This window comes from Sciurus vulgaris (genome assembly GCF_902686455.1).
Source record: "Sciurus vulgaris genome assembly, chromosome: 18".
Classification (NCBI taxonomy): domain Eukaryota; kingdom Metazoa; phylum Chordata; class Mammalia; order Rodentia; family Sciuridae; genus Sciurus; species Sciurus vulgaris.
The window spans coordinates 1,540,339-1,564,194 of NC_136479.1; the positions used below are offsets into that span (position 1 = coordinate 1,540,339).

Genomic DNA, 23,856 nt, shown 5'->3' on the forward strand with positions numbered 1-23,856 from the left:
TCCCCCAGTTTGCCATGAGACCTGAGGGAAGGATCCCATTCATCTTGCTCACAGCTGCCTCCCCAGCACCAAGCCAGAACCAAGCAATAAGTATTCGAAGAATAAATTTTAAAAACTGTATAAAGGCCTGACATCCATGTCCTTGCATCCCTGACATGGTTACTGAGAGCAGCAGGCTGGGGATGTAACTCAGTGGAAGAGCAAAGCCCGGGGTTTAATCCCCAGCATGAAAGGAAAAAAAAGAGACGGGGGGGGGGGGGGGGGGTCTTTTTTTTTTTTTATTGATTTCTACCTGATTATTCCAGAAAGATGGGGGGGGTGTGCTTAAGAATCACCCACCCTCCTGGAAGGTAAGAGCTTTTGAACTCATATGGTAAGGCATGGTGACCACATTTGGGAAGGGACATCTCTGAACTAGAAGGACTGACCCCAGGGCCCCAGCTGCACTGGTGAAGCAATGGAGCAGCAGCCACTTTCCCAAGAACGAATGAAGCAAGCTGTACCTGCAGATTGGGAAACAGGGTTCAGACTCCTCACCAGGAGATGAACAGTCCAAGAGGCTGTCACATCAACCTGCTCTCCAGGGGTCACAAATCATCACCACCCTAGGTGGCTTAGAAGGCTTTAACCAGAGCGGATCATACAGTGACCAGGGCTGGAGTAGCAGGCCAGGTGGCCCTTGTTTGCATTTTCCCTCCCAGTACAGCTTGGGGGAGATGGGCACAAGCTTAGTGAGGACCAGGGCTCCACAGGGGTGATCCAGACAGCCAGGAAACGGGCAGCAGGCCAAAAAGAGAAGGTGGGGGTACAATGACATTCAAAGACAAGATAAGCCCAGAGACTGTGAGCTGGAGGCCAAGACAGTCAGCAGCTCAGTCCCACCCTCAAGGCCCATCCTAGAAGACTGTGGACTATTGCAAATTATGCATTGTCCAAGGCAATCCTGATCAGAATCCAAGCCTTGGGTACCTTCCTGGTATCTCAGCCACTGCTGCTCTACCTCCCCATCTGAATTCCCAGGGTTCCAATGCCCAGGTGGGATGCCAGAGTGTGCCCACGGTGCACAAACATCGGGGGTAGGTGTGGCGGCCAGCCTAGTGCCCCTTGGAGGCAGCATTTTCTTTGCCTGGAAGAAAGGAGGGGAGAGAAAGCCACTGTGAAACTGTGCTGTAGACACCAGGTGAGCTGGAAGGCCCAGAGGCTGGGCCCTGGGAGTCTGTGTGACTGGGGACAAAGAAGACGAAAGGACAGAAACATTGCTCAGGCTAATTGTGCACCTCAGAGATTCAGAGGCTGCTGGGGGTTGTGAGCAGTGTGATTTAGTGCCCGTGATACTTTGACATGGAAAGTAGGCAAGCACAAATATCGTGCTCCCCTGCCCCAGACCTCCTCAGCATATCAGCTGTTCCCCAGCTGCAGAAGGTCAGGTTACCTTTAGGGATGAACTTCAGTGAGCTGCTAAATATTCAGAATCGGGATTGCCCAGGCTTGGGGCCATCGTTCAGGAATTCGTGGCCCAGTCCATTGCCACATCTGCCACAGGACACCTGGGAAGTCCACAAGGTAGCCACATCAGCTTCTGCTCCATCAAAGAACCCTGGTGAGGGCCAGTCCTTCATCCTGGGGAAAACTGCCCTGCTGCCATGTTCCTCAGGACTCCAGGCTCTCCCGAGGAGTGGCAGTTCCCCTGGCTGAGCCCAGAAGCACAGAACAGATAACCTGGAAGTCCCAGGAGTTGTGGGGGAAGCAAGGAAAGAAGGCGTGACTTGTTCTCTGGCTCTCCCTCAACAAGCCCTCAACTCTGGCCCCTGTCACCCACCTTCAAGGCCTGAGATCGACTGTTCTCCAAACGCTTGGCCACGCTGTCAGCATGGATGGTCTCTGTGAATGCCGGCCACGGGGATGAGTGTGCATACTTTGCACGGCTGGAGAACAGTTCATAGCCACACTTGACACACACATAGATGCCTGGGGTGTGAGGAAAGTGAAGGTACAGACATTGGCTCCAGCTTCTCTGGGGCGAGTTCCCCAATCCTTGGATCAAGCAAGAGCAGTACCATACCCATTCCTACGCTGGGCCCCCATAGCCTCCCATGCACCCTCCATTCACAGGTTGGCTCTGGGGAGACACAGGAGAGTCATCCTTCACTCTTGTCTCATCCAGTACGTCAGTGGTCCCATGATTTGAAATCTTTTAACATTTCCATTTTACGGATGAGGAAGTTGAAACTTGGCACCATAGGCACCCAGTGAGATGTGTGGCCAGGAAGAAGCCCAGGCAGACTGATAGGGACACGGCACTCACCTCTCCCACACCCCGCAGGACCCACAGAGGGGGCCCCTGAGTGGTCAGCATGAACACCTGCCCCCCTCCCTCTTCAAGAAGCTATCCTACTACCAACAAAGTCCTGAACTGGACACCCACCCACTAGCCTGCTCTCCGGGGAGGAAGAGTATGGTCCCAGAAACAGACCTCCACGGCAGACAGGGAACCCAGAAAGACAAGGGTTGAGGGCTGGGGATATAGCTCAGTTGGTAGAGTGCTTGCCTTGCAAGCACAAGTCCCTGGGTTCAATCCCCAGCACCGCAAAAAAAAAAAAAAAAGACAAGGGTTGGGAGGACAGATTTCAACCCATCCTCAAAAGATCATGTTGGGGTGGAGAGGTCAGGAACAAAGAAGGTTGCAAAACTGACTTGCAGACTGTTTGAAGATCTCAATACAGGAACCTCCCTGGGTACTGAGTCATCCCCACCTATCTGGAGACAGCCTCCCCTGAAGTCTGTGAACTATTCAGCCTTTACCAGGAACTCAAGCAGGAAGCAAAGAACTGGAAGATGCTATGGAGTTTCGCTTGGCAGAGGACAAGTGGGGTCCCACAGCCAGAGGGCATCAAGGGACAGCTTTACCCTGACAGTCCCGTATCACAGCTGGCTCCATAGTGCTGTGTCATAAATCAGTCCCCTAGAGGACTAACACTCAACAGATCCCACCCCAGGGAGGCGGATGCCCTAGTCTTTCCTGTGGACGTGTTTTTACCAAATTAGTCCAGGATCAGGAGTCCATTATCCCAGCCAGCTATATGAGGACTTTACCAGAGCCTCTCACAGCCTACGGCCAGGGCGGAAGGTCAGCTATGCCAAAAACTACAGCACCCATCTGGTCACTGGCCAAATTTTACTGACAGCTGCCAAAAGCTAAGTGGCACTCCTGGATACCCAATCCGGAAGCCATGGGCAGGTGGGAAAGCATACAGATGAGCCGTTTTTATTCAGCGCTGGCCCACTCACCACGCGGACCCGGTTGATGGGAAGAGCATGGGAAACACCCGGAACTGCCCTTGGACTAGACAGACGTCCCATCACGCCGCTCGGACCCTGACCCGGAAGCCCCACCGGCCTCACCACCCCCAATACAACCGGACCCTCGCTTCCCCGAAGACCGCCACGCTCAGGCGCGAGGCCTGTCCTCCTGGAGCACGACCCTCCCATGTCCACTCTCCCCTCAGGTCCCCCTACTCCCAGGACCTCCGGGATCCCTCCTCCTCCTCGACGCCCTCCGCGTACGATCGCTTCTCACCAGGTGCCCACACGTCCCATTCCCGGACTCCACCGCCGCCCGGAGCGACGCGACTCCCCTCTTATGCACGCCCCCACCCCACTGCCCTCCCAGCACGAGCGGCAGGCCGGACCTGGCTCAAAGTGGTTCTGGAAAACCTCGTTCCCGAAGAAGCTGCAGAACGACATGGCAGCTCTGGGACCGCCGAACGTTTGGCCCAGGGAAGCCTAGAAAGTCGACCCCAGAGGGCGAGCCCGCGCCCCCTTCCCGAGCACCATTCGCTCAGCGGAGACCCCCAAGCCCCGCCCCTGAAAAGGGCCAATCACGAGGGGCACCAGGATTCCCACCCGGCCCGCCTCCCCGAGGCCCCGCCCCTCCCCGAAGACGGGCCGGAAGCTGTCTTCCGGCAGGCCCCGCCCATCGACCTCTCCTATGGCCCACTCCTGAGCCGCTTCCCAGAAGCCCCGCCCCCGCCGCGCAAAGCCCCGCCCCGTCCCCACGGCCTGGAGAGTCATAGGACCTCAGTGGGATCTTGGGGACTCCTAGGACCAGGCGCCGGAGTGGGTCGGCGATGCACCATGGATCCGAGTCCCCTCGCCCTGTACCCAGAGCTAAGCCCTGAACCACCGATCGGCCTTTACGGCCTTTCCACGCCCTCAACTCTCTGAGACACTGGGAGGAGTTGTCCCAGTCTTTATTGGACAGGAGAGGCAGGGCGTGCATCTCAGGTCCCTCGGTCCCACGCAGCTTATAAGTCTCCCGAGGTCTCTGGCTTCTCCTTTTCCAGATGCTTCTTCTGGGGGCCCTGAGGAAGACAGGAGGACTGCTACTCTCAGTAGTCTCCAGGGATACATCCAGTGACTGCCCTGCTGACCCTAAAAGCCCTCCTGTGGGTAAGGCAAAGAGGTGCCCTGCCAGCTCCTTCAGCACCAGTTTCTCTATTCCACAGCAGGTGAAATATGGAGTCTGAGCTCACCATGAAGGCCCTCTTCTCTTGGGCTGTCTGAAAGCGGCCATGGCCAAACTTAGAGGTGGTGTCAATGAACTTGAGCTCGATATTCTCCAGGGCCCTGCGGCTGTGGTGCACGAGGAGGGACTGGAAATCGGTGAGAGAGGAGGTGTCAAGGCCAGAGGGTACCCATCCCCTCCCTTACCTTAAGTTCACACCAGGAAGGTCTGCTCACCCAACTCCTGTCAGACCCCTCCCTTTCTGCTCCCAATACCCTACCCCACCTTGAGCAGGCTGGAGGACAGGAGAGGCTGGCTGGGACAGCCCATGGGGGACATGCCCTCAGTCCACATGCTGTGCTGACCTTCCTCAGTGTGATGACCCGCTTCTTGGTACCAGCAATGCAACCCTTCAGCATGACAAAGTCGTTGTTGACTTCCCCATAGTGGGGGAAACCACCCTGTGGGGGAGGCAAGCCAGAGGCCAGGCTGGTAAGGGAGTGCTGAGTCAGGAGGCGGGCGTGGCTGGGAGTCCTGGAATTCCTACACATGGGGCTGTGACTGGAAGGAGCCCTATGCCCAGTCCCCAGGTGAGGGGTGTCACAGCATCTGGGACACATGTTGGGGATTTGTGCATTATCTCATTTAGCGATCTGCATTTTTGTGAGGGGAACTGAGGCTCAGAAGGTTGGAGTCATTGCTGCAGCCCTGTGAGCTGAGGGTTGGCTTCCCCTTCTGCTGCATCCCATCACCCCGTGAAGCAGCCCAAGTGCAGGCCTCTCAGAGGAGGCTCAGAGGATGAAGGAGACTACAGGGGTTGGGGCCACCAAATGGCTGCCCCTTGATCCACTGGGCCCACGTCACTGCCCACACACACCACCTGAGCTCCTAGAGCTCCTGGTGGGGACTCAGACCTGCCCCACACCAGGCCCCTTGGCCAGCCTGGCCTACCACCCTCACCAGTGGTGTGATGGACTTGTCCGTCACATCGTAGCTGGTGGATGCATTGTTCTTGACCAGCTTTCCATCTTCCATGTGCAGCCCTCGGCCAATGCGGTAGATCTGCCAGGAGAAGGGGGCACACTGGGGGCCAGAGGTGGGCTCTGGGAAGAGTGGCACTTCCACATCCATCAGCACATGTGCTCAGACCCAGGTGGGGGCATTTAACCTTGCGGGCAGTGTTTGGGTCATGCGCCTCACCCACTGAGGTCCCCCAAGACGGTGGACATACCTTCTTGTTGAGTTCGGTGCGGTGGTGGTAGCCCTTCTGCCCAGCCCGTGCAATGGAGCAGCCCACGCGGGCAGGGTGCCAGGCACCAATGCAGGCCACCTTGCGCAGCCCCTTATGGGTCTTCCGAGGCAGCTTCTTGGTATGCCAGCGGCTTGTGACCCCTGCAGGTAGGAAGGGCTGGTGGCTAAGAAGCCAGTCTGCGCCCACCAGGCAGCCTTTCCTGGAGTCAACATCGCCTTTCGGCCCTACCTTTGACACCCCGGCCCTTGGTGACGGCAATGACATCAATGACCTCACTCTGACTGAAAACACTGTGCACTGGCACCTGCTTCTCCAGCCGAGCCTGTGCCCAAGCCACTTTCTCAGCCACCGTGCCACCATTCAGTTGGATCTCCATGATATGGGCCTTCTTCTGCCTGAAGGGCAGCAGCTTCATCTGCAGGCCATGGGGCAACGTTCAGTTTCCGGAAGGGCATACTCCCTCCCCATGGCCAGCCCACCTGCAGCCCACTACATGTTTTACGTATGTTCTGTGCCCCAGCTACATGCTGTATGCTGTACGTTGTGGCGACAGCATGGAATAAGGCTGGATCCCAGACCCCGGGGAGACAGACAAGCCAAGTCAACTATTGGAGAGGGATAAGTACTCTGACAGATTAAGAGATACTTCTGATGGAGTGGTCAGGGAGGGACTCTCTGAGGAGGCGATATCAATAACGGGAAGGAGATCCAAACAATTTTCTGGGGCAGAGAAAATATTATGTGCCAAGGCCTTGTGGTAGGAACAATTCTAGAGAGTTGGTGGGACAGAAAGGACATCAATATGGCAGCAGGTGGTGAGCAGGGAGGGTGGCAGGGCAAGTCATATAGGAAGGAGCTCAGCCTTTCTTGCAGGTGATGCAAACAGCCAGCAGCATCCGGCTGATGCTGCGTGAGGCAGAGGCTGTAGGGACACGCAGACCAGTTAGATCACAGCATAGTTTTTGACAAGTATTTGTGGAGCACCTACTGCATGTGAGTCTCTGGGTGGGTCCTGGGGCCTAACAGTGAACAAGGCAGGTGAGGCCCCTGCCCCATGGCCTCTGCCCAGCAGAGCTCAGGCCTGTTGAGGGAAACGGGCATTAACCAACGACTCACTTCCCCGTGAACCTGTGAGGGTACCTGGGGAGAGTGTGTTCAGCGGGGCCTGAGAGGCTCTGGAGTGGGGGGGCCTGTATTCTCAGGCCTAGAAGAAACCTTGAAGACCAGATACCAAGGACTGTTCCGGAACAAGCCAGAGGGTGTGGTTACCCGTCAGCCCACATCCAGCCAGAGCACTGGCAGGAGCGCTAATCACACCCACGCTTGTACCAGAACCCAGAGGGGGTGGCCAGCCCGCCATATGGGACATTTGGTGGGAGACCCAGCCCTTCAGAGAATTGGGGCATGGCAGATGCCCCACGGCCCCCGGGAGGGCACTGATAGTGCCCCAGCCCTGGGCTGCGGGTGGCCAGCAGGAGGTGGGGCAGCCCTTGGCCCTGTGCCCAAGGCCCTGGATATTTTTAGGCTGACATTTGTCACAGTTCCTCAAAGCTGGAGGGGGGTGGGGCTGACCTGGGTGTGGACGATGACCCGGATGACCCTGCAGTACTTCTTCATGGCGGCAAAGTCCTTCTGGAGCTGCTTCTTGCCGTGGGTGTCCCGCCATCTCTTGGAGGCCTTGGTGAAGGCTTTTTTCTTGCTCTTGTGCCTGAGCCACACACAGGAGGTGTCAAGGGCCCCAGCCGGGGTCCCCAGCACACCTGCAGCCCACCTGCAGCCCACCAGGCAGGGATCCCTCCCTGAAGCCCCTGCACTGGGCCCAGTTGCTGTCTTTAACAGAGGCTGTTCCCCCTGTAGACCTGCCTTTCTCCCTCTCCCTTAAAGCAGGGGACCTCCCTGCCTCCCTGTGGGCCAGGCACCTGGAGGCCACCCCAGCTGCCCCACTGCTGTGCTGCCACTTCCAAGCCAGGCACCATACCCCAGCCCTGGGCAGACATCACTTCTAACCCTCAGCAGAACTCTGGAAGGGGGAAATTGCTATCCCTGTCTAGAGATGTACCCGGGGACACAGGAGTTCAAACTCCCGGATAAGGGGCAAATCTGTCCTGGAAACAGAACAGGACAAGCGGCAATTCCTGGCCACTCGATCTGCGCTAAGTACTGGACACATTTCACTCCACTGGAACTCACAGCAGCCCCACCACACAGGGACCACCCATCCCCATCTTACAGCACAGGAACTCAGAGGTCAGCCTGCTCTGACCACAGCACACATTGACTGTGGGGCCCAAGCTCACCACCTCCCACAGTGTCAGGACTGGCCGGTGCCTGGGTCTCTGTGTGGTGAGGGGGTGGGAGTAAGGGTGGGAGTCTGTGAGGTCCCCAGGCAGGTGGGTCTCCCCTTTCAGGACTTAGTGCAGGGAAGATGTGGGGCCTGAGAGTACCTTTCTTTGCACAGGAGCTTCTGGGTTGGCTGTTTCCCTTTTCACCTTGGCTGCTCAGAAGCTCAGAACCAACTCTGAGATTCCATCAAGTTAGCCCTGTAATTAACCCTGGGTATTATAATATTTGCTTCCTTGTTTTCCTCAATCCTGATTCCCTTTCTGGACCTTTTTTTTTTTTTTTTTTTTTTTTTTTTTTTTTTTTAAATGGAAAAAATACCTTTATTTCTTTATGTGGTGCAGAGGATGGAACCCAGTGCCTCACACATGTCAGGCAAGCGCTCCACCCCTGAGCCACAGCCCAGCACCCCCTCTCTGGACTTTTAAAACTGTACTCATCCCCTAGGAAAGTGAGCCTGGCACCCCCAGGTTCCGATCTTCCACATGATGTCCACGCCTCTCCTCTGAGCTGCCCACCCCCACTGTTCCCGCACAGAGCAGGGGTGGCCCTCACCAGTCCCTGTAGAAGCGGCGGCGACACTCATCACTGAGGTGTTCTGCAAAGATGGTCTTGAAGCTCCGCAGGCCTCGAGGCGTGGCCACGTAGCCTACCACGCCCACCACCACCAGGGGCGGCGTCTCCACAACCGTCACCGCCTCCACCTCCTCCCTTTTGGAAATTTCTAGAAGAGACCCGGGGACAGGAAGATGAAGGAGACCTCCTGAGGCCCATGGGGAAGCTTGCAGAAGAGGTGGCCACACGGGGTGGCCAGGACAGCATGTGCCCAGCAGTCAGGGCAGCTGCCTGCAGGGCCTTCTTTCTTTTTTTAATAATTTAAATGTATTTTTTATAAGTTCCAGTAAGACCTAGAAAAGCCCATGATTGTATAGCTACTACTGCCCAGGCTGCCATGCAAAATAAATACGTTTTAAAAATATTTTAAAGGAAAAAAAAAAAAAAAAAAGTGCTACAGTCTGGTGCAGTGGTTCTGCCCCTGTAATCCCAGCAGCTCAGGAGGCTGAGGCAGGAGGATTGTAAGTTCAAAGCCAGCCTCAGCAACTTAGCGAGGCCCTCAAATTTTAAAAAAATATATATATAAAAACAGGCTGGGGATGTGGCTCAGTCATTAAGCAACCCTGGTACAAAAAAAAAAAAAGAGAAAGAGAGATTATTTTAAAGGAAGGAAGAAATGGAGGGAATGAGGAAGAGACCTAAGAAAACTGGAAAAAAAAAAATACATTGGTAGTTAATGCCACTAAAAAAGGGTTAAGGCACTAAATTTTGTGTTATGCATACTTTGCCACAATGAAAAAAGAGAGAGAGGGGCCAGATGTGGTGGCACACACCTGTAACCCCAGCAGCTCAGGAGGCTGAGGTAAGAGGATCACAAATTCAAGACCAGCCTCAGCTAAGAATGTAGGGAGATCCCATGTCAAAATTTTAAAAGATTAAAAAGGGCTGGGGAATTATCTCAATAGTAAGATGCCCCTGGCTTCAATCTGAGTATGAAAATAATAACTAAATAAACAAATAAGAGAGGAGAGGAGGAGGAGAGAGTCCCTATTAGGAGAGATGCAGAACAGATGGGTGTGGTCAAGAGGCTAGGGAGGGCAGGGGCCCATGACCGTGCAGGGCCACCTAGGGAGCCCCCTGGGGAGGATGAAGCAGTGGGTGCCAGAATTTACCATGAGGTCACACTAGGCACATGTGCCCAAGGGCTGCATCATGGGTGGATGGTGTCCACGCCAGGACCCTGATTATTTCTGACCAAAGCGTGTGAATCTCAATCATCTCAAAGCAAAACAAAGAACAGCCGGGCACGGTGGCCCACAACTGTAATCCCAGAGGCTCTGGAGGCTGAGGCAGGATGATCACGAGTTCAAAGCCAGCCTCAGCAAATCAGGGAGGCCCTAAGCAACTCAGTGAGACCTTGTCTATAAATAATACATAAAAAGGGCTGGGGACATGGCTCAGTGGCTAAGTGCCCCTGGGCTCAATCTTTGCTACCATTAAAAAAAAAAAAAAAAAAAAAAACAAAGCATACATATATACAGCTATATGCACATATGAAATAACAGTTGATGAAATAGTCCAAACATGACCAAAAATTCAGATGTCCTGGCAAGGCCTTTGAATCCCAGTTCCTCCACCTCAGGACTGAAACTGCATCAGTTTTTTCCTTTTTTTTTTTCAGGGTGGGGAGGGCGGGTACTGGGAATTGAACCCAAGCATCTAACCACTGAGCTACGTCCCCAGCACCCTCTTTTTAAAAAATTTCTTTTTTTTTGGGGGGGGGGTGCTGGGGATCGAACCCAGGGCCTTGTGCTTGCAAGGCAAGTGCTCTACCTACCGACTGAGCTATCTCCCCAGCCCCCCAATTTTTTTTTTTTTTTTTTTTTTTTTGATGCAGGGTTTCTCTCAGTTGCCCAGACTGGCCTGGAGCTTGTGATCCTCCGGCCTCTGCCTCCCAAGTCCCTGGGGTCATAGGTTATGCCACTGTGCCAGATTGGACCAGTTTCTTAGCTGCTCAGCGCCCCGTTGTAACTGGGGGCGATGGCAGCACCCACCAATGAGGGCAGCACTGACCCATTGGAGTCCTGACCCTGCCTCCCTTCAGGAGGGCCTCATCCTTTCTGAGATGGTAGCTGCTCCTGGGCTGTGAGAACAACCTCAGGCTCCCAGCCTCTGGGAGTTACACCCCAACCCACCACCCACCACGAGTCCCCCTGCAGCGACTCACTGAGGCCTGGCCGGTGCACCTCACGCAGAGTGTGGGTCATGCCTGCCTTGTAGCCCAGGAAGGCGGTGAGGTGCACTGGCTGACTGGGATCATCCCTCGGCCACGTCTTCACCTTGCCCCGGTGCCGGCGGCTCCTCTTATGGGGCAGGAAGCCCAGGTGTCCATGCCGAGGGGCAGAGAACTTCCGGTGGGACTGGGGGCAGCAGGGTAAGGGGCGGGATTGAGGGATGGGGTCTCAACACCCTCATCTGCCCGCTCTGGTGGCCCTTGCCTGCCGGGACCCAGGAGGGTTGGGCAGCACTGGAAGAGAGCTCTGGGCACAGGAGGCCAATGCCGTCTCCCACCTCTTGCCCCGTCTAGGCCCAGGAGCCAGCCCTGGCCCTTTGTCTCCTCAGCTCCCATCACTTACAGCCCAGAGAACTGTCCTGCTTGGGGGAGAGTGGGGTGACGCCCACCTGCCCCCTCCCCAGGAATGCCTGCTTGTTCTTTGCCCTGGCTCCAGCCCCAGCCCACTGACCATGGTGGCCGATCCCTGCAGGCCAGGATGGGGCCTCCCCACCAGGCGCCGGAGGTCGAGTGGCAAGGCCAGGACACGTGGCAACCAGATCCCAGATTTAGCCCCTGGCAGGAGCTCCGTCCTCTGTGGCCAGCAGGGTCTCCTGTGCCAGCAGCAGACTGGGGTGGGGCATCAGACAGGCTGCCTGTGATGGGGACACCTGGAGCCAGGCTGGCCTCCCTTCCTCCACGTCCTTGGACTGAGTCACGCACGACCTCCCAGGACAGGACCAATTTGGCTTGACAGGAAAGAACTACCCTAGACAGTTTTCCTGACCTTAGGGCTGTGAGACTGAGCTGGACACAAGGTGGGAGAGGTCAACAGGGAGGTGCGGGGCAGGGAGAGTTGACCACATGCCCATAGACATAGAGATTCTTACTGGGTGTGGTGGAACACGCCTGTAATCCCAGCTACTGGGGAGGCGAGGCAAGAGGATCATAAATTTGAGGCCAGCCTGGATAACTTAGTGAGACCTTGTCTTGAACATATAGAAAGGGCTGGGACATAGTTCAGTGGTAGAGCCCCTGTCTACTGGGAAAAAAGAAAGTTTTGAATGAAAAGAGGTTCAAAATAATTATTTGTCTTTTTTCTTTCTTTCTTTTATTTGGGGGTATTATTTCTTTTTTTTTTTTTTTTTTTTTCCTTGTTTGAGACAGGATCTCACTATGCTGCCAAGTGGTCCTCTAGCCTGATTCCTAAGTAGTTGGGACTACAGGTGTGTACCACTGCACGTGGCTACCTTATTTTCCAATTCCAAGATTCTATGATGGTAAAGTCTTTTTCTTTTTGATACTGGGGATTGAACCCAGGGCCACTTTATCCCGGAACTACATCCCCAGTCCTTTTTACTGTTTATTTTGAGTTAGGGTCTCACTAAATTGCTCAGGCTGTCCTAGAATTTGCAGTCCTCCTGCCTAGTCTCCCAAATTGCTGGGATTACAGGCATGCGCCACCATACCTGGCTATGGTTATAAAGTTCTGTAGCTTCAGAATCACAGAGTTCTCGAGGCATAAGATATCCCTAAGGGAACGTGAATTTCGCATCACTAATATGCTGCCAAAATACTAAGAGTCTTGGGGTAAGATGGTCTGTGTTTCCAAAAGTTCATAATCTGAAACTCTAACATTTCCGATTCTAGATTCTGTGAGTCCCTAGAGCTGCAGGCTTCATGTCCCTGGCCCCTGCCTCTGGACAGGAGATGACTAGCACCCTCCCTGGATAGCCAGCCAGGTGTGCACATTACAGACGATGGCCATGGTGGCTCTGGTCAGTGGCTGCCAGGGAGCACCAGAGAGCTCAGGGCTGAGATGGAACCAGCAGCAGCAGGCCAGAGTGCCCTGTGGACAGGCTGAGAGCCCCAGCCTCTATGGGCTGGACCAGGGAATAAGTCCTTCCTCCTGCTGCCCCGAGGTCCCCAAGCTCACTGTCACCAGCCACTCACAAGGAGTCTGGGCAGAGGGACAGCAGAGCCCAGAGAAGGTTGTAGGGACTGGGCAGTCCAGAAAAGCTTCCTGGAGGATCATAACTTCATATTCTCTGTTGACTTCTTAGGTTATTTGTTGTGTGCGCTCTACCAGTCGGTGTTCTCCATAAAAGTCAGGTAGTGTTCACCTAGTTGCTCGCACCACGTCATTCTCGCAGTGTTTCCCTGTGTCTGTGGCTCTCTGCCTGCCCCAGCCCAGTAGGTGAGAGCCGCGGGTGCGATGGCGCCAGACCCCGCGTGGGGGCGCCAGCCTGCGCAGGCGCATCTTTGCCCGACGGCGCAGGCGCAGCAGCGCGCCACGGCGCCCCGCGCAGGCGTAGTGGCTCTCACGACCTCCGCAGAGCGATCCGTACCCCGCACCCAGCGAGCTGAGTTCTGTGCTGCGTCCGCCGTAGCGCAGGCAGCCATGCCGGACTCGTGGGACAAGGACGTGTATCCCGAGCCCCCGCGCCGCACGCCGGCGCCCTCGCCGCAAACCTCGCTACCCAACCCCATCACCTACTTGACGAAGGCCTTCGACCTCCTGGTGGACCGGCCCGTGACCCTCGTGAGAGGTACGGGCCCGGGGTTCTGCCTGCCCGCGGGGACCCCCAGTGCTCGGCGCTCCCCGGGGCCCGAGCCCCGAGCTCCGCCGCCTCCTTTGGCTTCCCCGCTGCTTCGCGGACCATCCCCCGGCACCTGCCCCGGGTCGCTCCACCTTTTCCCGGGACGCCGCTCTCTTGGCCTCGCCCTCTGCCTCTGCACCAGAACCCCTCTCGCTCTCCGCCGCCACCACTTGAGGCTCCCTCGGTCTCCGGTCCCCGTCATGAGTTGGGTGGGGGCGTTGCTGTCGGAATCAGCTGAGCCCTTGGGCTTGTTGTGTTCTAGGCCCCCAGCAACGCAAGGGACAGCTGCTTGTAGTGTGATGGCTGAAGTGCCCAGATTCCCCATCTCTGTTCCTAATTGGAAAATGCTCCATGCAACTCTTTGTGGCCCTGTTTGCCAGCCCTCTGGGCAGCAGCAGGAGCTTGTTCTGCCTTATTACAATTAAGCGGCTCATTCCTTCAACCACAAGACATTTTTTATATTTTACCCTCTTCCAGGATCTAGGAATTACTAGTTATTTATTTACTTATTTAGTTAGTTAGTTATTTTTGGCACTGGGGATTTAACCCAGGGCGCTTTGTCATTGAGTCACATCCCCAGCCCTTTTTTATGTTTTTGTTTTGTTTTGTTTTGATTGGTTTTGTCTTTTGGTACGGGGGGATAGAACTCAGGGGCACTCGACCCCTGAGTCACATCCCCAGCCCTATTTTCTCTTTCATTTAGAAACAGGGCCTTACTGAGTTGCTTAGTACCTCGCTTTTGCTGAGGCTGATTTTGAACTCTCAGTCCGCCTGCCTCAGCCTCCCGAGTTGCTCGGATTACAGGCGATTTTTTTTTTTTTTAATTTTTTTTGTTGTAGATGGACACACTACCTTTATTTATTTTTATGTGGTGCTGATTGAACCCACTGCCTTATGTTTTGAGACAGGGTCTTGCCAAGTTGCTGAGGCTAACTTTGAACTTGTAATCCTCCTGCCTCAGTCTCCCAAGTCCCTAGGATTACAGGTGTGTGCCACCATGCCCAGCAGGTTATTTATTTTTAAGGAAAAGAGGCCTTGCTATGTTGCCCAGCCTGTCCCTGAACTCCAGGACCCAATCTCCCTGTCTCAGCCTACCAAGTACCTGGAACTAGACATGTCACTGGGTCAGGCATCCTTTGATTAGGGAGTGCAGGATAGCAGATGAGCCAGGTTCCTCTTTCTTAGTCTTAAAAGTGGTTCGTTTGGGGGACCCAGGGATTGAACCCAGGAGCACTTAACCACTAAGCTGCATCCCCAGCCCTTTTTATTTTCTATTTTGAGACAAGGTTTTGCTGAGTTGCTTAGGGCCTTCCTTAATTGTTCGAGCTGGCTTTAAACTTGCCATTCTCCTCCTGAGCTCCTGGGATCACAGCTGTGCATCACCACACCTGGTTTAGAACGTTTATGCTTGGACACATGAACTCTTAGTCTAGCTGGTTAATGTACCAAAGGAGGCCTGGAGGTCATTGTAGGAATTCTCTTGATTTCCTCGTGGTGCCTTCTCGCCTAGAGTTGGTCCCTGGGCTGTGGGGCAGTTGGACTTGTAGACCTGGGTTCTGAATCCTGCCCTGCTCTCAATCCCATGGGTGAATGAGGACAAAGGGTTGTTCTGGTCCCACTGTGAGAAAATGCAGCTAGAGCTGGAGGCCACACTTCTAGCTTAGTGTGTTAGCCATACTGTGCTGACCCATACCTTTGAAAGTCCAGTTGCTGTTTCTGTACAAGCTTGGAACATTTAGGAAATACTTCCACCCCACTTAGGGCCTGAGATAATCAAAACTAAAAGCCTACCCAAACTAATGGGGAAGTTGTTGGGTTTCCTTTTTACAGAATTTATAGAGCAGCAACATGCCAAGAACAGGTATTATTATTACCACCGGCAATACCGCCGAGTGCCAGACATCACGGAGTGCAAGGAGAAGGACATCCTGTGCATCTTTGAGGCTGAAATGCAATGGAGAAGGGACTAGTAAGTGTACAGCAGGGAATGTTGAGACATAGAGAGACATTCCTACTGGGCCATCATTTTCTAAGAGATGGCTTCACCCAGTGGGTTTGTGCCTCTGGGGGTCAGTCCAGATTTGGGGGATGGGGTAAGAGCATGGGGCCCAAGGCCCTGCTTTCACTCGGCTTTTGGGTACTTGTTCCTTTCTTTTAGCAAAGTCGATCAAGAAATTGTCAATATCATCCAGGAGAGGCTTAAGGCCTGCCAGCAGAGGGAAGGAGAGAGCTACAAGCAGAACTGTGCCACTGAACTGGAACAGTTTGCCCAGGTGGCCAAGGCCTACCAGGACCGCTGTAAGTTGAGCCCTGCCATGCCTGACCCAGCCTGCACAGCCAAGTTGTCACTGCCTCCCAAAAGCTTCACTGCAAAGCCAGTCAGGGGTTTAGAGCAACTTTCCCATTTGCTTGTCCTTCTTTACCCACTTGATTGTCCAATCCATGAGGAAAAAAATGGTCTGACTCACCTGCCCCTCCCATCTCTTTCCCAGATCATGACCTGGGCGCTCACTATTCTGCCAGAAAATGCCTGGCCAAACAGAAGCAGAGAATGTTGGCGGAGAGAAAAGCTGCTAAGGAGGCCGCCGTCGCCTAAGGCAACAAGGCTGACTTGCTGCATTGCTAAAATAAAAGTGATTTAACTCTACTTGTGTCTGATGGTGTCTCCAGAACCCCCCCCCCCCCCTTTTTTGGTTGTCATGGACTATCTTATTTATATGCAGTGCTGAGAATCAAACTCAGGGCCTCACACATGCTGGACAAGCACTCTACCATGAGCTACAGTTCCAGTCCAAGACCCCTCTTCTCTTGTCAGCCCCTTCCAAATTCTAGCTACCAAGTTGTGTGGAGACAAAGACAAAGAACAGGTTTCATTCACTTTATTTTTCTTTTTTTTTTTGTATAAAAACTCTATGTTGTAGCCACAGCTGGAGCCTGGGTCCTCTGTACAGAGACTCTGGTGTGGGTTTTCACAAGATGGTCAGTGAATTCCTAAAGAGAGACCAACAGTTTTGTAGTGGGGACACCACCCTACCAAATTAATGCCCCCATCCCCCTGCCCCCAAAAAAAGACGCTGATAAGGTGGACTAGACAAGGAATACCTGATAGGGAGACTTGGTGAACACAGTTTCTTTCCAGAGATCGGGAGTCAAATAGCTGTATGTCTTGGAGATGGCATCAAAGGTGGCCTTAGCTTCAAAACAAACAGCAGAAGAGGGTTAGTGGCTTGGTAGTAGATGAGCCTCCCACTTCCACAGCAAAAGCTGTTGCACTCCTAGGAACAGAGAGGCCACTTAGGGGCAGGTCTGCCGTGCATTAGGAGGGCCTTCTTCTCTCTCCCTTAAAATACGCCAAGCACACACTGCACCAGTGTGATTCAGCGGAGCTGAGAGAGGATCACTGTCAATTCCTCGTGGGGGGACACCTACCGAAATTGCCCAAGGTGGCAGTGCAGCCCCTGGCAGAAGTATAGCAGTCATCAATACCAGCCATCATCAGCAGCTTCTTGGGCACAGGGGCTGAGACAATGCCAGTACCTCTGGGGGCAGGGATGAGCCGCACCAGCACAGAACCACAACGTCCAGTCACCTAAGAAAAGCAGTGTAAGAAATAGGCCAAGCCCAAAAAGGCCAACCATTTTCTGATAAGTGCATGACAATATATAACTAAGGGGAGAAGAATGAAGGAACTTTGGGTGGTGCAGAGGAAAATGGGGTGGGAGGGGATGTGGGACAGAATGACACAATGAAACTATCACCCTATGTATATATATGATTACGTGAATGGTGTGAATCTACATTGTGTACAACCTTAGAAATGAAAAGCTATATCCCATTTGTGTACAATGACTCAAAATGAAGTCTATAAAAATAAAGATTAAAAAAAAAAAAAAAAAAAAAAGCACTGTGCCTGGCATAAACTAGGTACTTGATGGATTTTGCATGAATGAATAATGAGGCCTAGATTCACCTAATTTAGCTTTGTCTTATCATATGACTATTTAAACTCAATTAAAAAAAAAAAAAAAAAAAAAAAAGGCAAAGCAATTAAGAATGAGGAGGCAGGGCCAGAAGGAATATGCTCCATTCCCAGGCCCGTCACCAAACACCACCAGACCTACCTTGCAAGGAACAGTGTGAGGCTTGCCAATCTTGTTCCCCCAGTAGCCCCGCCGCACAGGAACAATGGAGAGCTTGGCCAGGATGATGGCCCCTCGGATAGCAGTGGCTACCTCCTTGGAGCACTTCACTCCCAGTCCAACATGACCATTGTAGTCCCCGATAGCTACAAATGCCTAGGAAAAGACTAAATTAGGTGGCTGGAGATCCTCCACAGCATCCGTACACACTACCCAGTTGCTGTTGTGCCACTCAAGGAAAAAAAGGCCACCATGAGGCCAATCCAAGGTCCAGAGGGGCTCTTTCCTCTCTCTCCCCGGTACGAAAGTCACACGGGCAAATCCTAGTGTAACCATGCAGAGTGGAGAGAGTATTGCCCAGCCAGCCAGGTCAATGGCAGCCCTACTACCTTAAACCTGGTCCGCTGGCCAGCACGAGTCTGCTTCTGTACAGGCATGATCTTCAAAACCTCATCCTTCAGTGACGCCCCCAGGAAAAAGTCGATGATCTCAGACTCCTACAACATTACGGTGCAAAAGTTGAGTGTTTTGCCCTTGACGATTCATCTGGATTCCAGGTGCGAGGTAGATAGCCTTTTGTCATCTCAACTTCCGCCATAACACATGTCGGAGGTGGACACCCACACGCGCAACTACAGCCTCAAAGTGCATCTGGACCCCTCGACGCCGCGAGATTATGGACTCTCCCAACCCCTCCCATATGGACCTCCCAGAGATTGGTGGGTCAGCGCAATACCTTGATAGGCAAGGAAAAGAGGTAGATCTCCTCCAAGGACTTGATCTTCATGTCCTTGACCAGGCGGCCCAGCTTGGTGACCGGGATCCACTGCGGGGAAGCCGCCAGTCAACAGGGCTGCCACCGCCGCGCCGCGCCGCCCCGCCCCGCCCACCGTCCCGACCTACCTCCTTGTCTTCGGCCTTGCCCCCGCGAGCGCCGCGGCCCCGGCCCCGACCCCGACCCCGGCCTCGGCCGCGGCCTCGCAGACCGCTGCCGAAGCCTCCGCGGAAGCCGCCGCGGCCACCCATTCCGGGGCCCCCGGGCCCTCCGGGCCCTCCGGCTGCACCGGCGTCATCCGCCATTTGCTACAAGAGGAGAAAACACCAGCCAGTCAGTGTGGCCGACTGCAGAACCTACACCTGGGCAGCGCGTCAGAAAGCGTGGCCTTCCGATATCCGCGGATTGCCGCGGCCCCATCACCAGTGAGACTACTCACGTGTTTTTCCAGAGAAGAAGAAAGAACCCCCTCCAGAAAGGAGCTTTTATAGTCGGCCAAATGCCGCGAGGTCTCGGAGGCCCCGCCCGACCCGCCAGGCGACTACGATTGGCTGCGCGGCGTCCCGCCCCTGCGCGCTCTGCGTGCGCCTGCGCGTCCGCTCTCGCCGCGACCCGGCCTGCGTGCGGGCGACTGGGCGGATGGGCTATAATTAGCGCACACGGGGCGGTCCCACGGCCTCTCGGCTGGCACGCGGCGCTCGCTCTCCTCCATGCCGGGTAGGTCCGACGTGCTCGCCTGTCCGCCGGTAGCCAGGAGACCGGCGTTGGTTGAAAATCACCCTCGGCGCCGGCCGTGGCCGTGGGTGAGATTCGGCGCCCAGAGTCTGCAGGGGCCTCAGCTCGCCGCCCACTGCCCGTGTGGGAGGGCAAAACCCAGGCCCCGACAGCCCCGCTGCGGCCACTCGCGCGGTCAGGCCTCTGGCCAGCGGTTCCTGACCCCATCTTTTCTCCGCAGGACTCCGGATCGCCCCCCACCTGAGACCGACGTCGCCAGGACCTTGGGGGTGGGCGGGAGGGCTCGGTGATCCCCGACTTTCAAATAAAGCTGCCTAGTCCGTCGCGTGTGGATGTTCTTAGGGCCCCTCCTGTCTGCCTGGGAAATAGTGCGTGCTGTGGCGGGGCCAGCCCTCGAAGGGTGTCTCTTCCCGGGCTAGCCAAACTGCTTTCGGACACCACAAAGGTGGGATTCGGGAGGCACGTGACCCCTAAGTGTCAGCCAGGTTGGGACCCCTGGTCTGTCTGCTTGTGCCACACCGGAAGGCAGAGTCCTCAGCTAAGGCGAGTCAGGTCAGGCCAGCAAACCACTAACAGATGGTAGAGTTCACAGCTTGTAGATTGTCTTTGGCTTTTTTTTTTTTTTTTTCTTCTCCTTAATTGACACTTATTTTTTGGTACTGGTATTGGGGATTGAACCCTCAGGAGCACCTACCATTGAACTACATCCCCAGTTTTGTTTTTGTTTTTTTTTTTTTTTTTTTTGGTTTTTTGTTTTGTTTTGAGGTAGTGTATGGCTAAGTGAACCTATAAATCCTCCTTCCTCAGCTTCCCAAGTCTCTGGAATTACAGGCATACACCAGAGTGCCCAGCATTTGGCCACCTAGCCTTAGATGAACTTGTATTACACTGGTGCTCAGCCTGCAAGAACGTGTATCTCCAGATATTTTCTCAGGTCTGCACAGATGATAAACACTGGGAGGGAACTGGTAGGTTGCCTGGCAATTTAGTTCTCTGTGCTGTGGAGTTAACACCCTAGTCAGAATGTTAAGAGAACCAATTGATCAACAGCTAAGGCCTCTAAACTCTTGATGCTCTAGCTACCTGGGCAACACCATCTGAGAAAGGAGGCCCCGCTATCCCTGTGATCCTACTGACCTTAGGGAAACAGCTCCTAGAGACAGTTCTCTGTACAAACCTGCTCTGGGATCAGATGTCAGCCACAACCAAGGTGGGGGGTGGTCAATGGATGCCCACAGACCTATCCTGAGTTGGGACTGCCCTACTGCTTAACTTTCACAGAAGACAGTAAGAGCTAGTTGCTGTCCCAGCAGGCCCTGGACCAGAGTTGGGGTTTTTGTTTGTTTTAAATATTTCTAGTTGTAGATGGACATCGTACCTTTATTTTACTTATTTGTATGTGGTGCTGATAATCAACCCCAGTGCCTCACATATGCTAGGCAGGTGCTGTACCACTGAGCCACAACCCCAGCTCTGGATCAGAGTTTTGATTGGCCTGAGCTGGACAATGCCACTGTGATGTCGGCCCTCACATGCTGTGAAATGGAGGCTCCTGAGCCCCGGGCATCAGTGGAGCTGCCGTCCAGATACAGAGATCATGGTAAGCCCAGGGCCCTCTTCCAGCCCTGAGATTTATGCCCAACTTTACACCTGCCCAGCTGTCCAGGGATTGACCCAATTCCTCAATCAGAAATGCTGGGCAGTGGGTTATGGCGGAATCAACCCTCATAGCTGTCCTCTATGAAGTTAGCTCTCATGTGGCCTACCTCCCCACCCAAACACTTAGGTATGACTGAGGGTCACAGCCTGGTGCCTGCCAGGCTCTGATGCTGGCTTGATCTTTGCAGAGTGGCGGGTATGATCTCAACCTCTTTGCCAGCCCTCCTGACTGCAACTTCCTGTGCTCCGTCTGCCATGGGGTTCTCAAGAGGCCAGTAAGGTTGCCATGTAGCCACATCTTCTGCAAAAAGTGCATCCTCCGGTGGCTAGCCAGGTGCTACTGGGGACCCAAGGAACTGGGCGGGCAGGTGTGAGGCTAGGGAGCCACTCCTGAGGTCCAGAGCAGAAAAGGCTGCTGAACACTTTGTTCCACTGGCCATAAGATGCTAAAATGTGTGTTTTCCCTAACCCTGTGCTGGTCACAGGTCCCAGCCTTGGGACCCCCTTTATACCTTCTCCAGCTGGATAGAAGAGACCACTTGGGTTACCCTTTGAAGGTCTGTCATATGACTCTGCTTCCTTCTCACCCCACACACACTTGCCTCCTTCCAGACAAAACACCTGTCCATGCTGCAGGAAAGAGGTGAAGAGGAAAAAGATGGTCCATGTAAATAAACTCCGGAAAACCATTGGCCGCCTAGAAGTCAAGGTAACTCAAAGTACACACTCCCATTATCCTTGGGTGGGGCAGATCCAGTGCCAAGGAGAAACCCATCTTCGAAGAAAACCAAGTGCAGCCCAGGCATCAGCAGACCTGGCTAAGTTTGAATCATATACCACTTACCTGTGTGGCCTTGGGAAAGTTACTTTCCTGAGCCCTTGGGGCCTCAACTATAAAATGGGGATTCCACAGGATTTTTAGTGAGGTGCCTGATGTGTGGGTATTAGTCTCCAGTCCCCTGATTTTACAGATGAGGAAACCAAGGCTTTAAAAAAAAAAAAACAAAACAAAACAAAAAAAAAAACACCTGGGGCCGGGAATGTAGCTCAGTAGTAGAGTGCTTCCTCAGTATATGTGAAGCCTGAGTTCAAACCCCAGAACCACCAACAACCCCCACAAAAAAAGTGTGGCAAACATACTAGATCAACCCAGCTATATACCTCCCTGTTCTCCAAGACTCAGGCCTGTGGCCCTTCTCTGACCACCTACCCATCTGTTCTGAAATCAGAAAGGTAGTTCACTGGTTCTTGATCAGTGGTCAGATATGGAATGTGGGGAGGGGGCAGCCAGCTGGCAAATGCCTGACCTGGTCTGGTCTGGCAGGGCCCAACTAGGTTTGGCTCACGCGAGGTCTCTCCCACCCTGCAGTGCAAGAACGCTGAGGCTGGCTGTTTGGTGACGTGCCCCCTGGCCCATCGCAAGGGGCATCAGGACTCATGCCCATTCGAGCTGATGGCCTGCCCCAACGAAGGCTGCGCTGCGCGAGTGCCACGCGGGGACCTAGCTGAGCACCAGCAGCACTGCCAGCAAGGCGGTGAGCAGCTCTGCCTCTTGGGCTGCGGGACCACGCTGGGCCCAGCCGAACGTGCACACCACAACTGCTACCGAGAGCTACGTGAGGCCTGGAGCGAGCGCCAGGAGCGCAGCCGGACTCTGCTGCTAAGCCTGCTGCGGCGCGTGCGCCGGGTGCACCGCACCACCAACCTCATCCGCCGACAACTGGCCCAGCTAGGCAACTTCCTGGAGGAGGATGATGCTCTGCTCCTGGGCACCGTGCAGGAGGAGACTGAGGCCACCCCGGTGGGCAGTACTGAGGCTGAGATGTGGGGGGCACAGGGCCAGCGTGCCTTGTAAATACAAGGGCAAATAAACGCGAAGCCCAGGCCGGGCCCATCTCACCGCTTCTGTGCCTGCTAGCCTCATACCCTGTGTCCCTCCCCGCTTCCCCAGGCTCCATCTCTTCATTTGTCTATTTTTTTACTCTCAATGTCTCTTCTCCCAGTCTCAATTCCAGTTACTTCCTACCAATTTGTTTTACTAGTCTCATAGCCAGTAGCATGAATGGCTCTAAACTATGAACTCAGTAAAAGCCAGGTCTTCACAGCAGCTCACAAGGACCTGCATCCTCTGCACTTATGTCCTTAAAAGTCTCCCCTGGGGCTGGAGATGCAGCTAGGTGGCCTAGCATGGTGAGGCCCTGGGTTCAACCCCTAGCACCATAGTCTCCCTTCCCTGGCTCCCACAGCCACACCTACATCTGCACACCTGTGCAGTGGCTGTCCCTGAGTCCAAAACACAATCTTCAGAAAACCTGTTTCACTTCAGTTGCTCAGGTGTCACCTCAATGAAGTTTCCTGCACGGCTCCATTTAAAACTGCACTTCTCTCTGCATCATCCCTTGCTAACGTAGCCTTTAACTAGTGTGATTATTTCCTTTTTCCCAGACCCGCCCTCGCCCCGACTCCTGCCCACTGGAGAGCTACTCCAAGTCAGGAAGTTTTTCTTTTCCACTGGGGTCTCCAAATGCCTAAGCTATTCAAAAGATATGTGAATGTCTCTGGAATTATCCAATTAGTGCATTTATCTGGAGCACTTATGTGGATTGAGCCCCCCGATGCAAGAACTGCTTCGTAGCTTTGGCTCTATCCAAAAAAAGTGGGAGGAGGGCTGGGGTTGTGGCTCAGCAGTAGAGCACTTGCCTAGCATGTGTGAGGCCCTGGGTTCGATTCTCAGCACCACATATAAATGAATGAAAAAAAATAAAGGCCTATCAACATCTAAAAAATTATTTTAAAAAAAAACTGGGAGGAAACACATTTCAAATGCCCGCCCCACTCGCGAAGTGGCTCAGGCCGTCCTCCGACTTGCGATCTCCTGCCTCCGAAGTCCACGTCATGGAAGTTTAATCCCCAATACCAAAAAATGAAAAAATAAACTTCCAGGCGACCTCACGGGCGACCGGGCACCCTGTCTCCCTACTTCCTTGGCCTAGGGGGTACTCCTCCGCACCCTATCCTCAAACCG

At 54.1% G+C, this 23,856-nt stretch overlaps 5 protein-coding genes across 11 annotated transcripts; 2 read left to right on the plus strand and 3 right to left on the minus strand.

The window, feature by feature from the left end:
• Positions 1 to 249: 249 nt before the first annotated feature.
• On the minus strand, positions 250 to 3,825 carry MSRB1 (methionine sulfoxide reductase B1). Of its 2 annotated transcripts, XR_013760638.1 has the most exons (5): positions 3,690 to 3,825; positions 1,820 to 1,968; positions 1,433 to 1,547; positions 970 to 1,126; positions 250 to 503 (listed from the first exon to the last, which is right to left on the minus strand). XR_013760638.1 is itself a non-coding variant. In XM_079120398.1 (4 exons), the coding sequence occupies exons 1-4, from the start codon at positions 3,742 to 3,744 to the stop codon at positions 1,095 to 1,097; spliced, it is 351 nt and encodes a 116-aa protein (XP_078976524.1). In that variant the 5' UTR covers positions 3,745 to 3,825; the 3' UTR covers positions 250 to 1,094. The 2 variants fall into 2 exon arrangements, 1 of the variants encoding a protein (XP_078976524.1); XM_079120398.1 differs by having other exon boundaries at positions 250 to 1,126.
• Positions 3,826 to 3,838: 13 nt separating this feature from the next.
• RPL3L (ribosomal protein L3 like) lies at positions 3,839 to 13,877 on the minus strand (the record flags this gene model as incomplete). 3 transcript variants are annotated; one of them, XM_079120301.1, is made up of 11 exons in its annotated part: positions 13,616 to 13,877; positions 11,288 to 11,537; positions 10,879 to 11,071; positions 8,652 to 8,820; positions 7,329 to 7,464; positions 5,985 to 6,171; positions 5,736 to 5,896; positions 5,465 to 5,566; positions 4,790 to 4,965; positions 4,533 to 4,652; positions 3,839 to 4,361 (listed from the first exon to the last, which is right to left on the minus strand). In XM_079120301.1, the coding sequence occupies exons 1-11, from the start codon at positions 13,846 to 13,848 to the stop codon at positions 3,839 to 3,841; spliced, it is 2,250 nt and encodes a 749-aa protein (XP_078976427.1). In that variant the 5' UTR covers positions 13,849 to 13,877. The 3 variants fall into 3 exon arrangements, with proteins under 3 accessions (XP_078976427.1, XP_078976428.1, XP_078976429.1); XM_079120302.1 differs by having other exon boundaries at positions 11,396 to 11,537; positions 13,616 to 13,869; XM_079120303.1 differs by having other exon boundaries at positions 4,204 to 4,361; positions 4,870 to 4,965; positions 13,616 to 13,863.
• Positions 13,231 to 16,175, plus strand: NDUFB10 (NADH:ubiquinone oxidoreductase subunit B10). The gene is made up of 4 exons (XM_079120387.1): positions 13,231 to 13,472; positions 15,354 to 15,492; positions 15,682 to 15,821; positions 16,016 to 16,175. Exons 1-4 carry the CDS (start codon positions 13,325 to 13,327, stop codon positions 16,117 to 16,119), a joined length of 531 nt encoding a protein of 176 aa, XP_078976513.1. The 5' UTR covers positions 13,231 to 13,324; the 3' UTR covers positions 16,120 to 16,175.
• A 230-nt stretch (positions 16,176 to 16,405) lies between these two features.
• RPS2 (ribosomal protein S2) lies at positions 16,406 to 18,767 on the minus strand. Its single transcript, XM_079120375.1, has 7 exons — positions 18,566 to 18,767; positions 18,399 to 18,488; positions 18,052 to 18,159; positions 17,645 to 17,818; positions 16,953 to 17,112; positions 16,626 to 16,717; positions 16,406 to 16,514 (listed from the first exon to the last, which is right to left on the minus strand). Exons 1-7 carry the CDS (start codon positions 18,740 to 18,742, stop codon positions 16,434 to 16,436), a joined length of 882 nt encoding a protein of 293 aa, XP_078976501.1. The 5' UTR covers positions 18,743 to 18,767; the 3' UTR covers positions 16,406 to 16,433.
• Positions 18,768 to 18,952: 185 nt separating this feature from the next.
• On the plus strand, positions 18,953 to 23,577 carry RNF151 (ring finger protein 151). Of its 4 annotated transcripts, none has more exons than XM_079120386.1 (6): positions 18,953 to 19,715; positions 19,980 to 20,140; positions 20,612 to 20,772; positions 21,020 to 21,165; positions 21,444 to 21,540; positions 22,201 to 23,577. In XM_079120386.1, the coding sequence occupies exons 3-6, from the start codon at positions 20,770 to 20,772 to the stop codon at positions 22,684 to 22,686; spliced, it is 732 nt and encodes a 243-aa protein (XP_078976512.1). In that variant the 5' UTR covers positions 18,953 to 19,715; positions 19,980 to 20,140; positions 20,612 to 20,769; the 3' UTR covers positions 22,687 to 23,577. The 4 variants fall into 4 exon arrangements, with proteins under 4 accessions (XP_078976512.1, XP_078976511.1, XP_078976510.1 ...); XM_079120385.1 differs by lacking the exon at positions 19,980 to 20,140 and having other exon boundaries at positions 18,953 to 19,240; positions 19,393 to 19,719; positions 20,616 to 20,772; XM_079120384.1 differs by lacking the exon at positions 19,980 to 20,140 and having other exon boundaries at positions 18,953 to 19,154; positions 19,393 to 19,719; positions 20,616 to 20,772.
• The last annotated feature ends 279 nt before the right edge of the window (positions 23,578 to 23,856 follow it).

Bases quoted from the DNA above. Each gene is read 5' to 3' on its own strand.
- NDUFB10 (XM_079120387.1), top strand. From the start codon at position 13,325: ATGCCGGACTCGTGGGACAAGGACGTGTATCCCGAGCCCCCGCGCCGC. The intron at 13,473-15,353 runs GTACGGGCCCGG...TCCTTTTTACAG, and splicing joins GCCCGTGACCCTCGTGAGAG to AATTTATAGAGCAGCAACAT. The intron at 15,493-15,681 runs GTAAGTGTACAG...CCTTTCTTTTAG, and splicing joins ATGCAATGGAGAAGGGACTA to CAAAGTCGATCAAGAAATTG.
- RPS2 (XM_079120375.1), bottom strand. From the start codon at position 18,742: ATGGCGGATGACGCCGGTGCAGCCGGAGGGCCCGGAGGGCCCGGGGGC. The intron at 18,160-18,398 runs GTATTGCGCTGA...GTAATGTTGTAG, and splicing joins TCTTTTCCTTGCCTATCAAG to GAGTCTGAGATCATCGACTT. The intron at 16,718-16,952 runs GTAGGTGTCCCC...TTTGTTTTGAAG, and splicing joins TGCCACCTTGGGCAATTTCG to CTAAGGCCACCTTTGATGCC.
- RNF151 (XM_079120383.1), top strand. The intron at 21,166-21,443 runs GTGCTACTGGGG...GCCTCCTTCCAG, and splicing joins ATCCTCCGGTGGCTAGCCAG to ACAAAACACCTGTCCATGCT. The intron at 21,541-22,200 runs GTAACTCAAAGT...CCCACCCTGCAG, and splicing joins TTGGCCGCCTAGAAGTCAAG to TGCAAGAACGCTGAGGCTGG.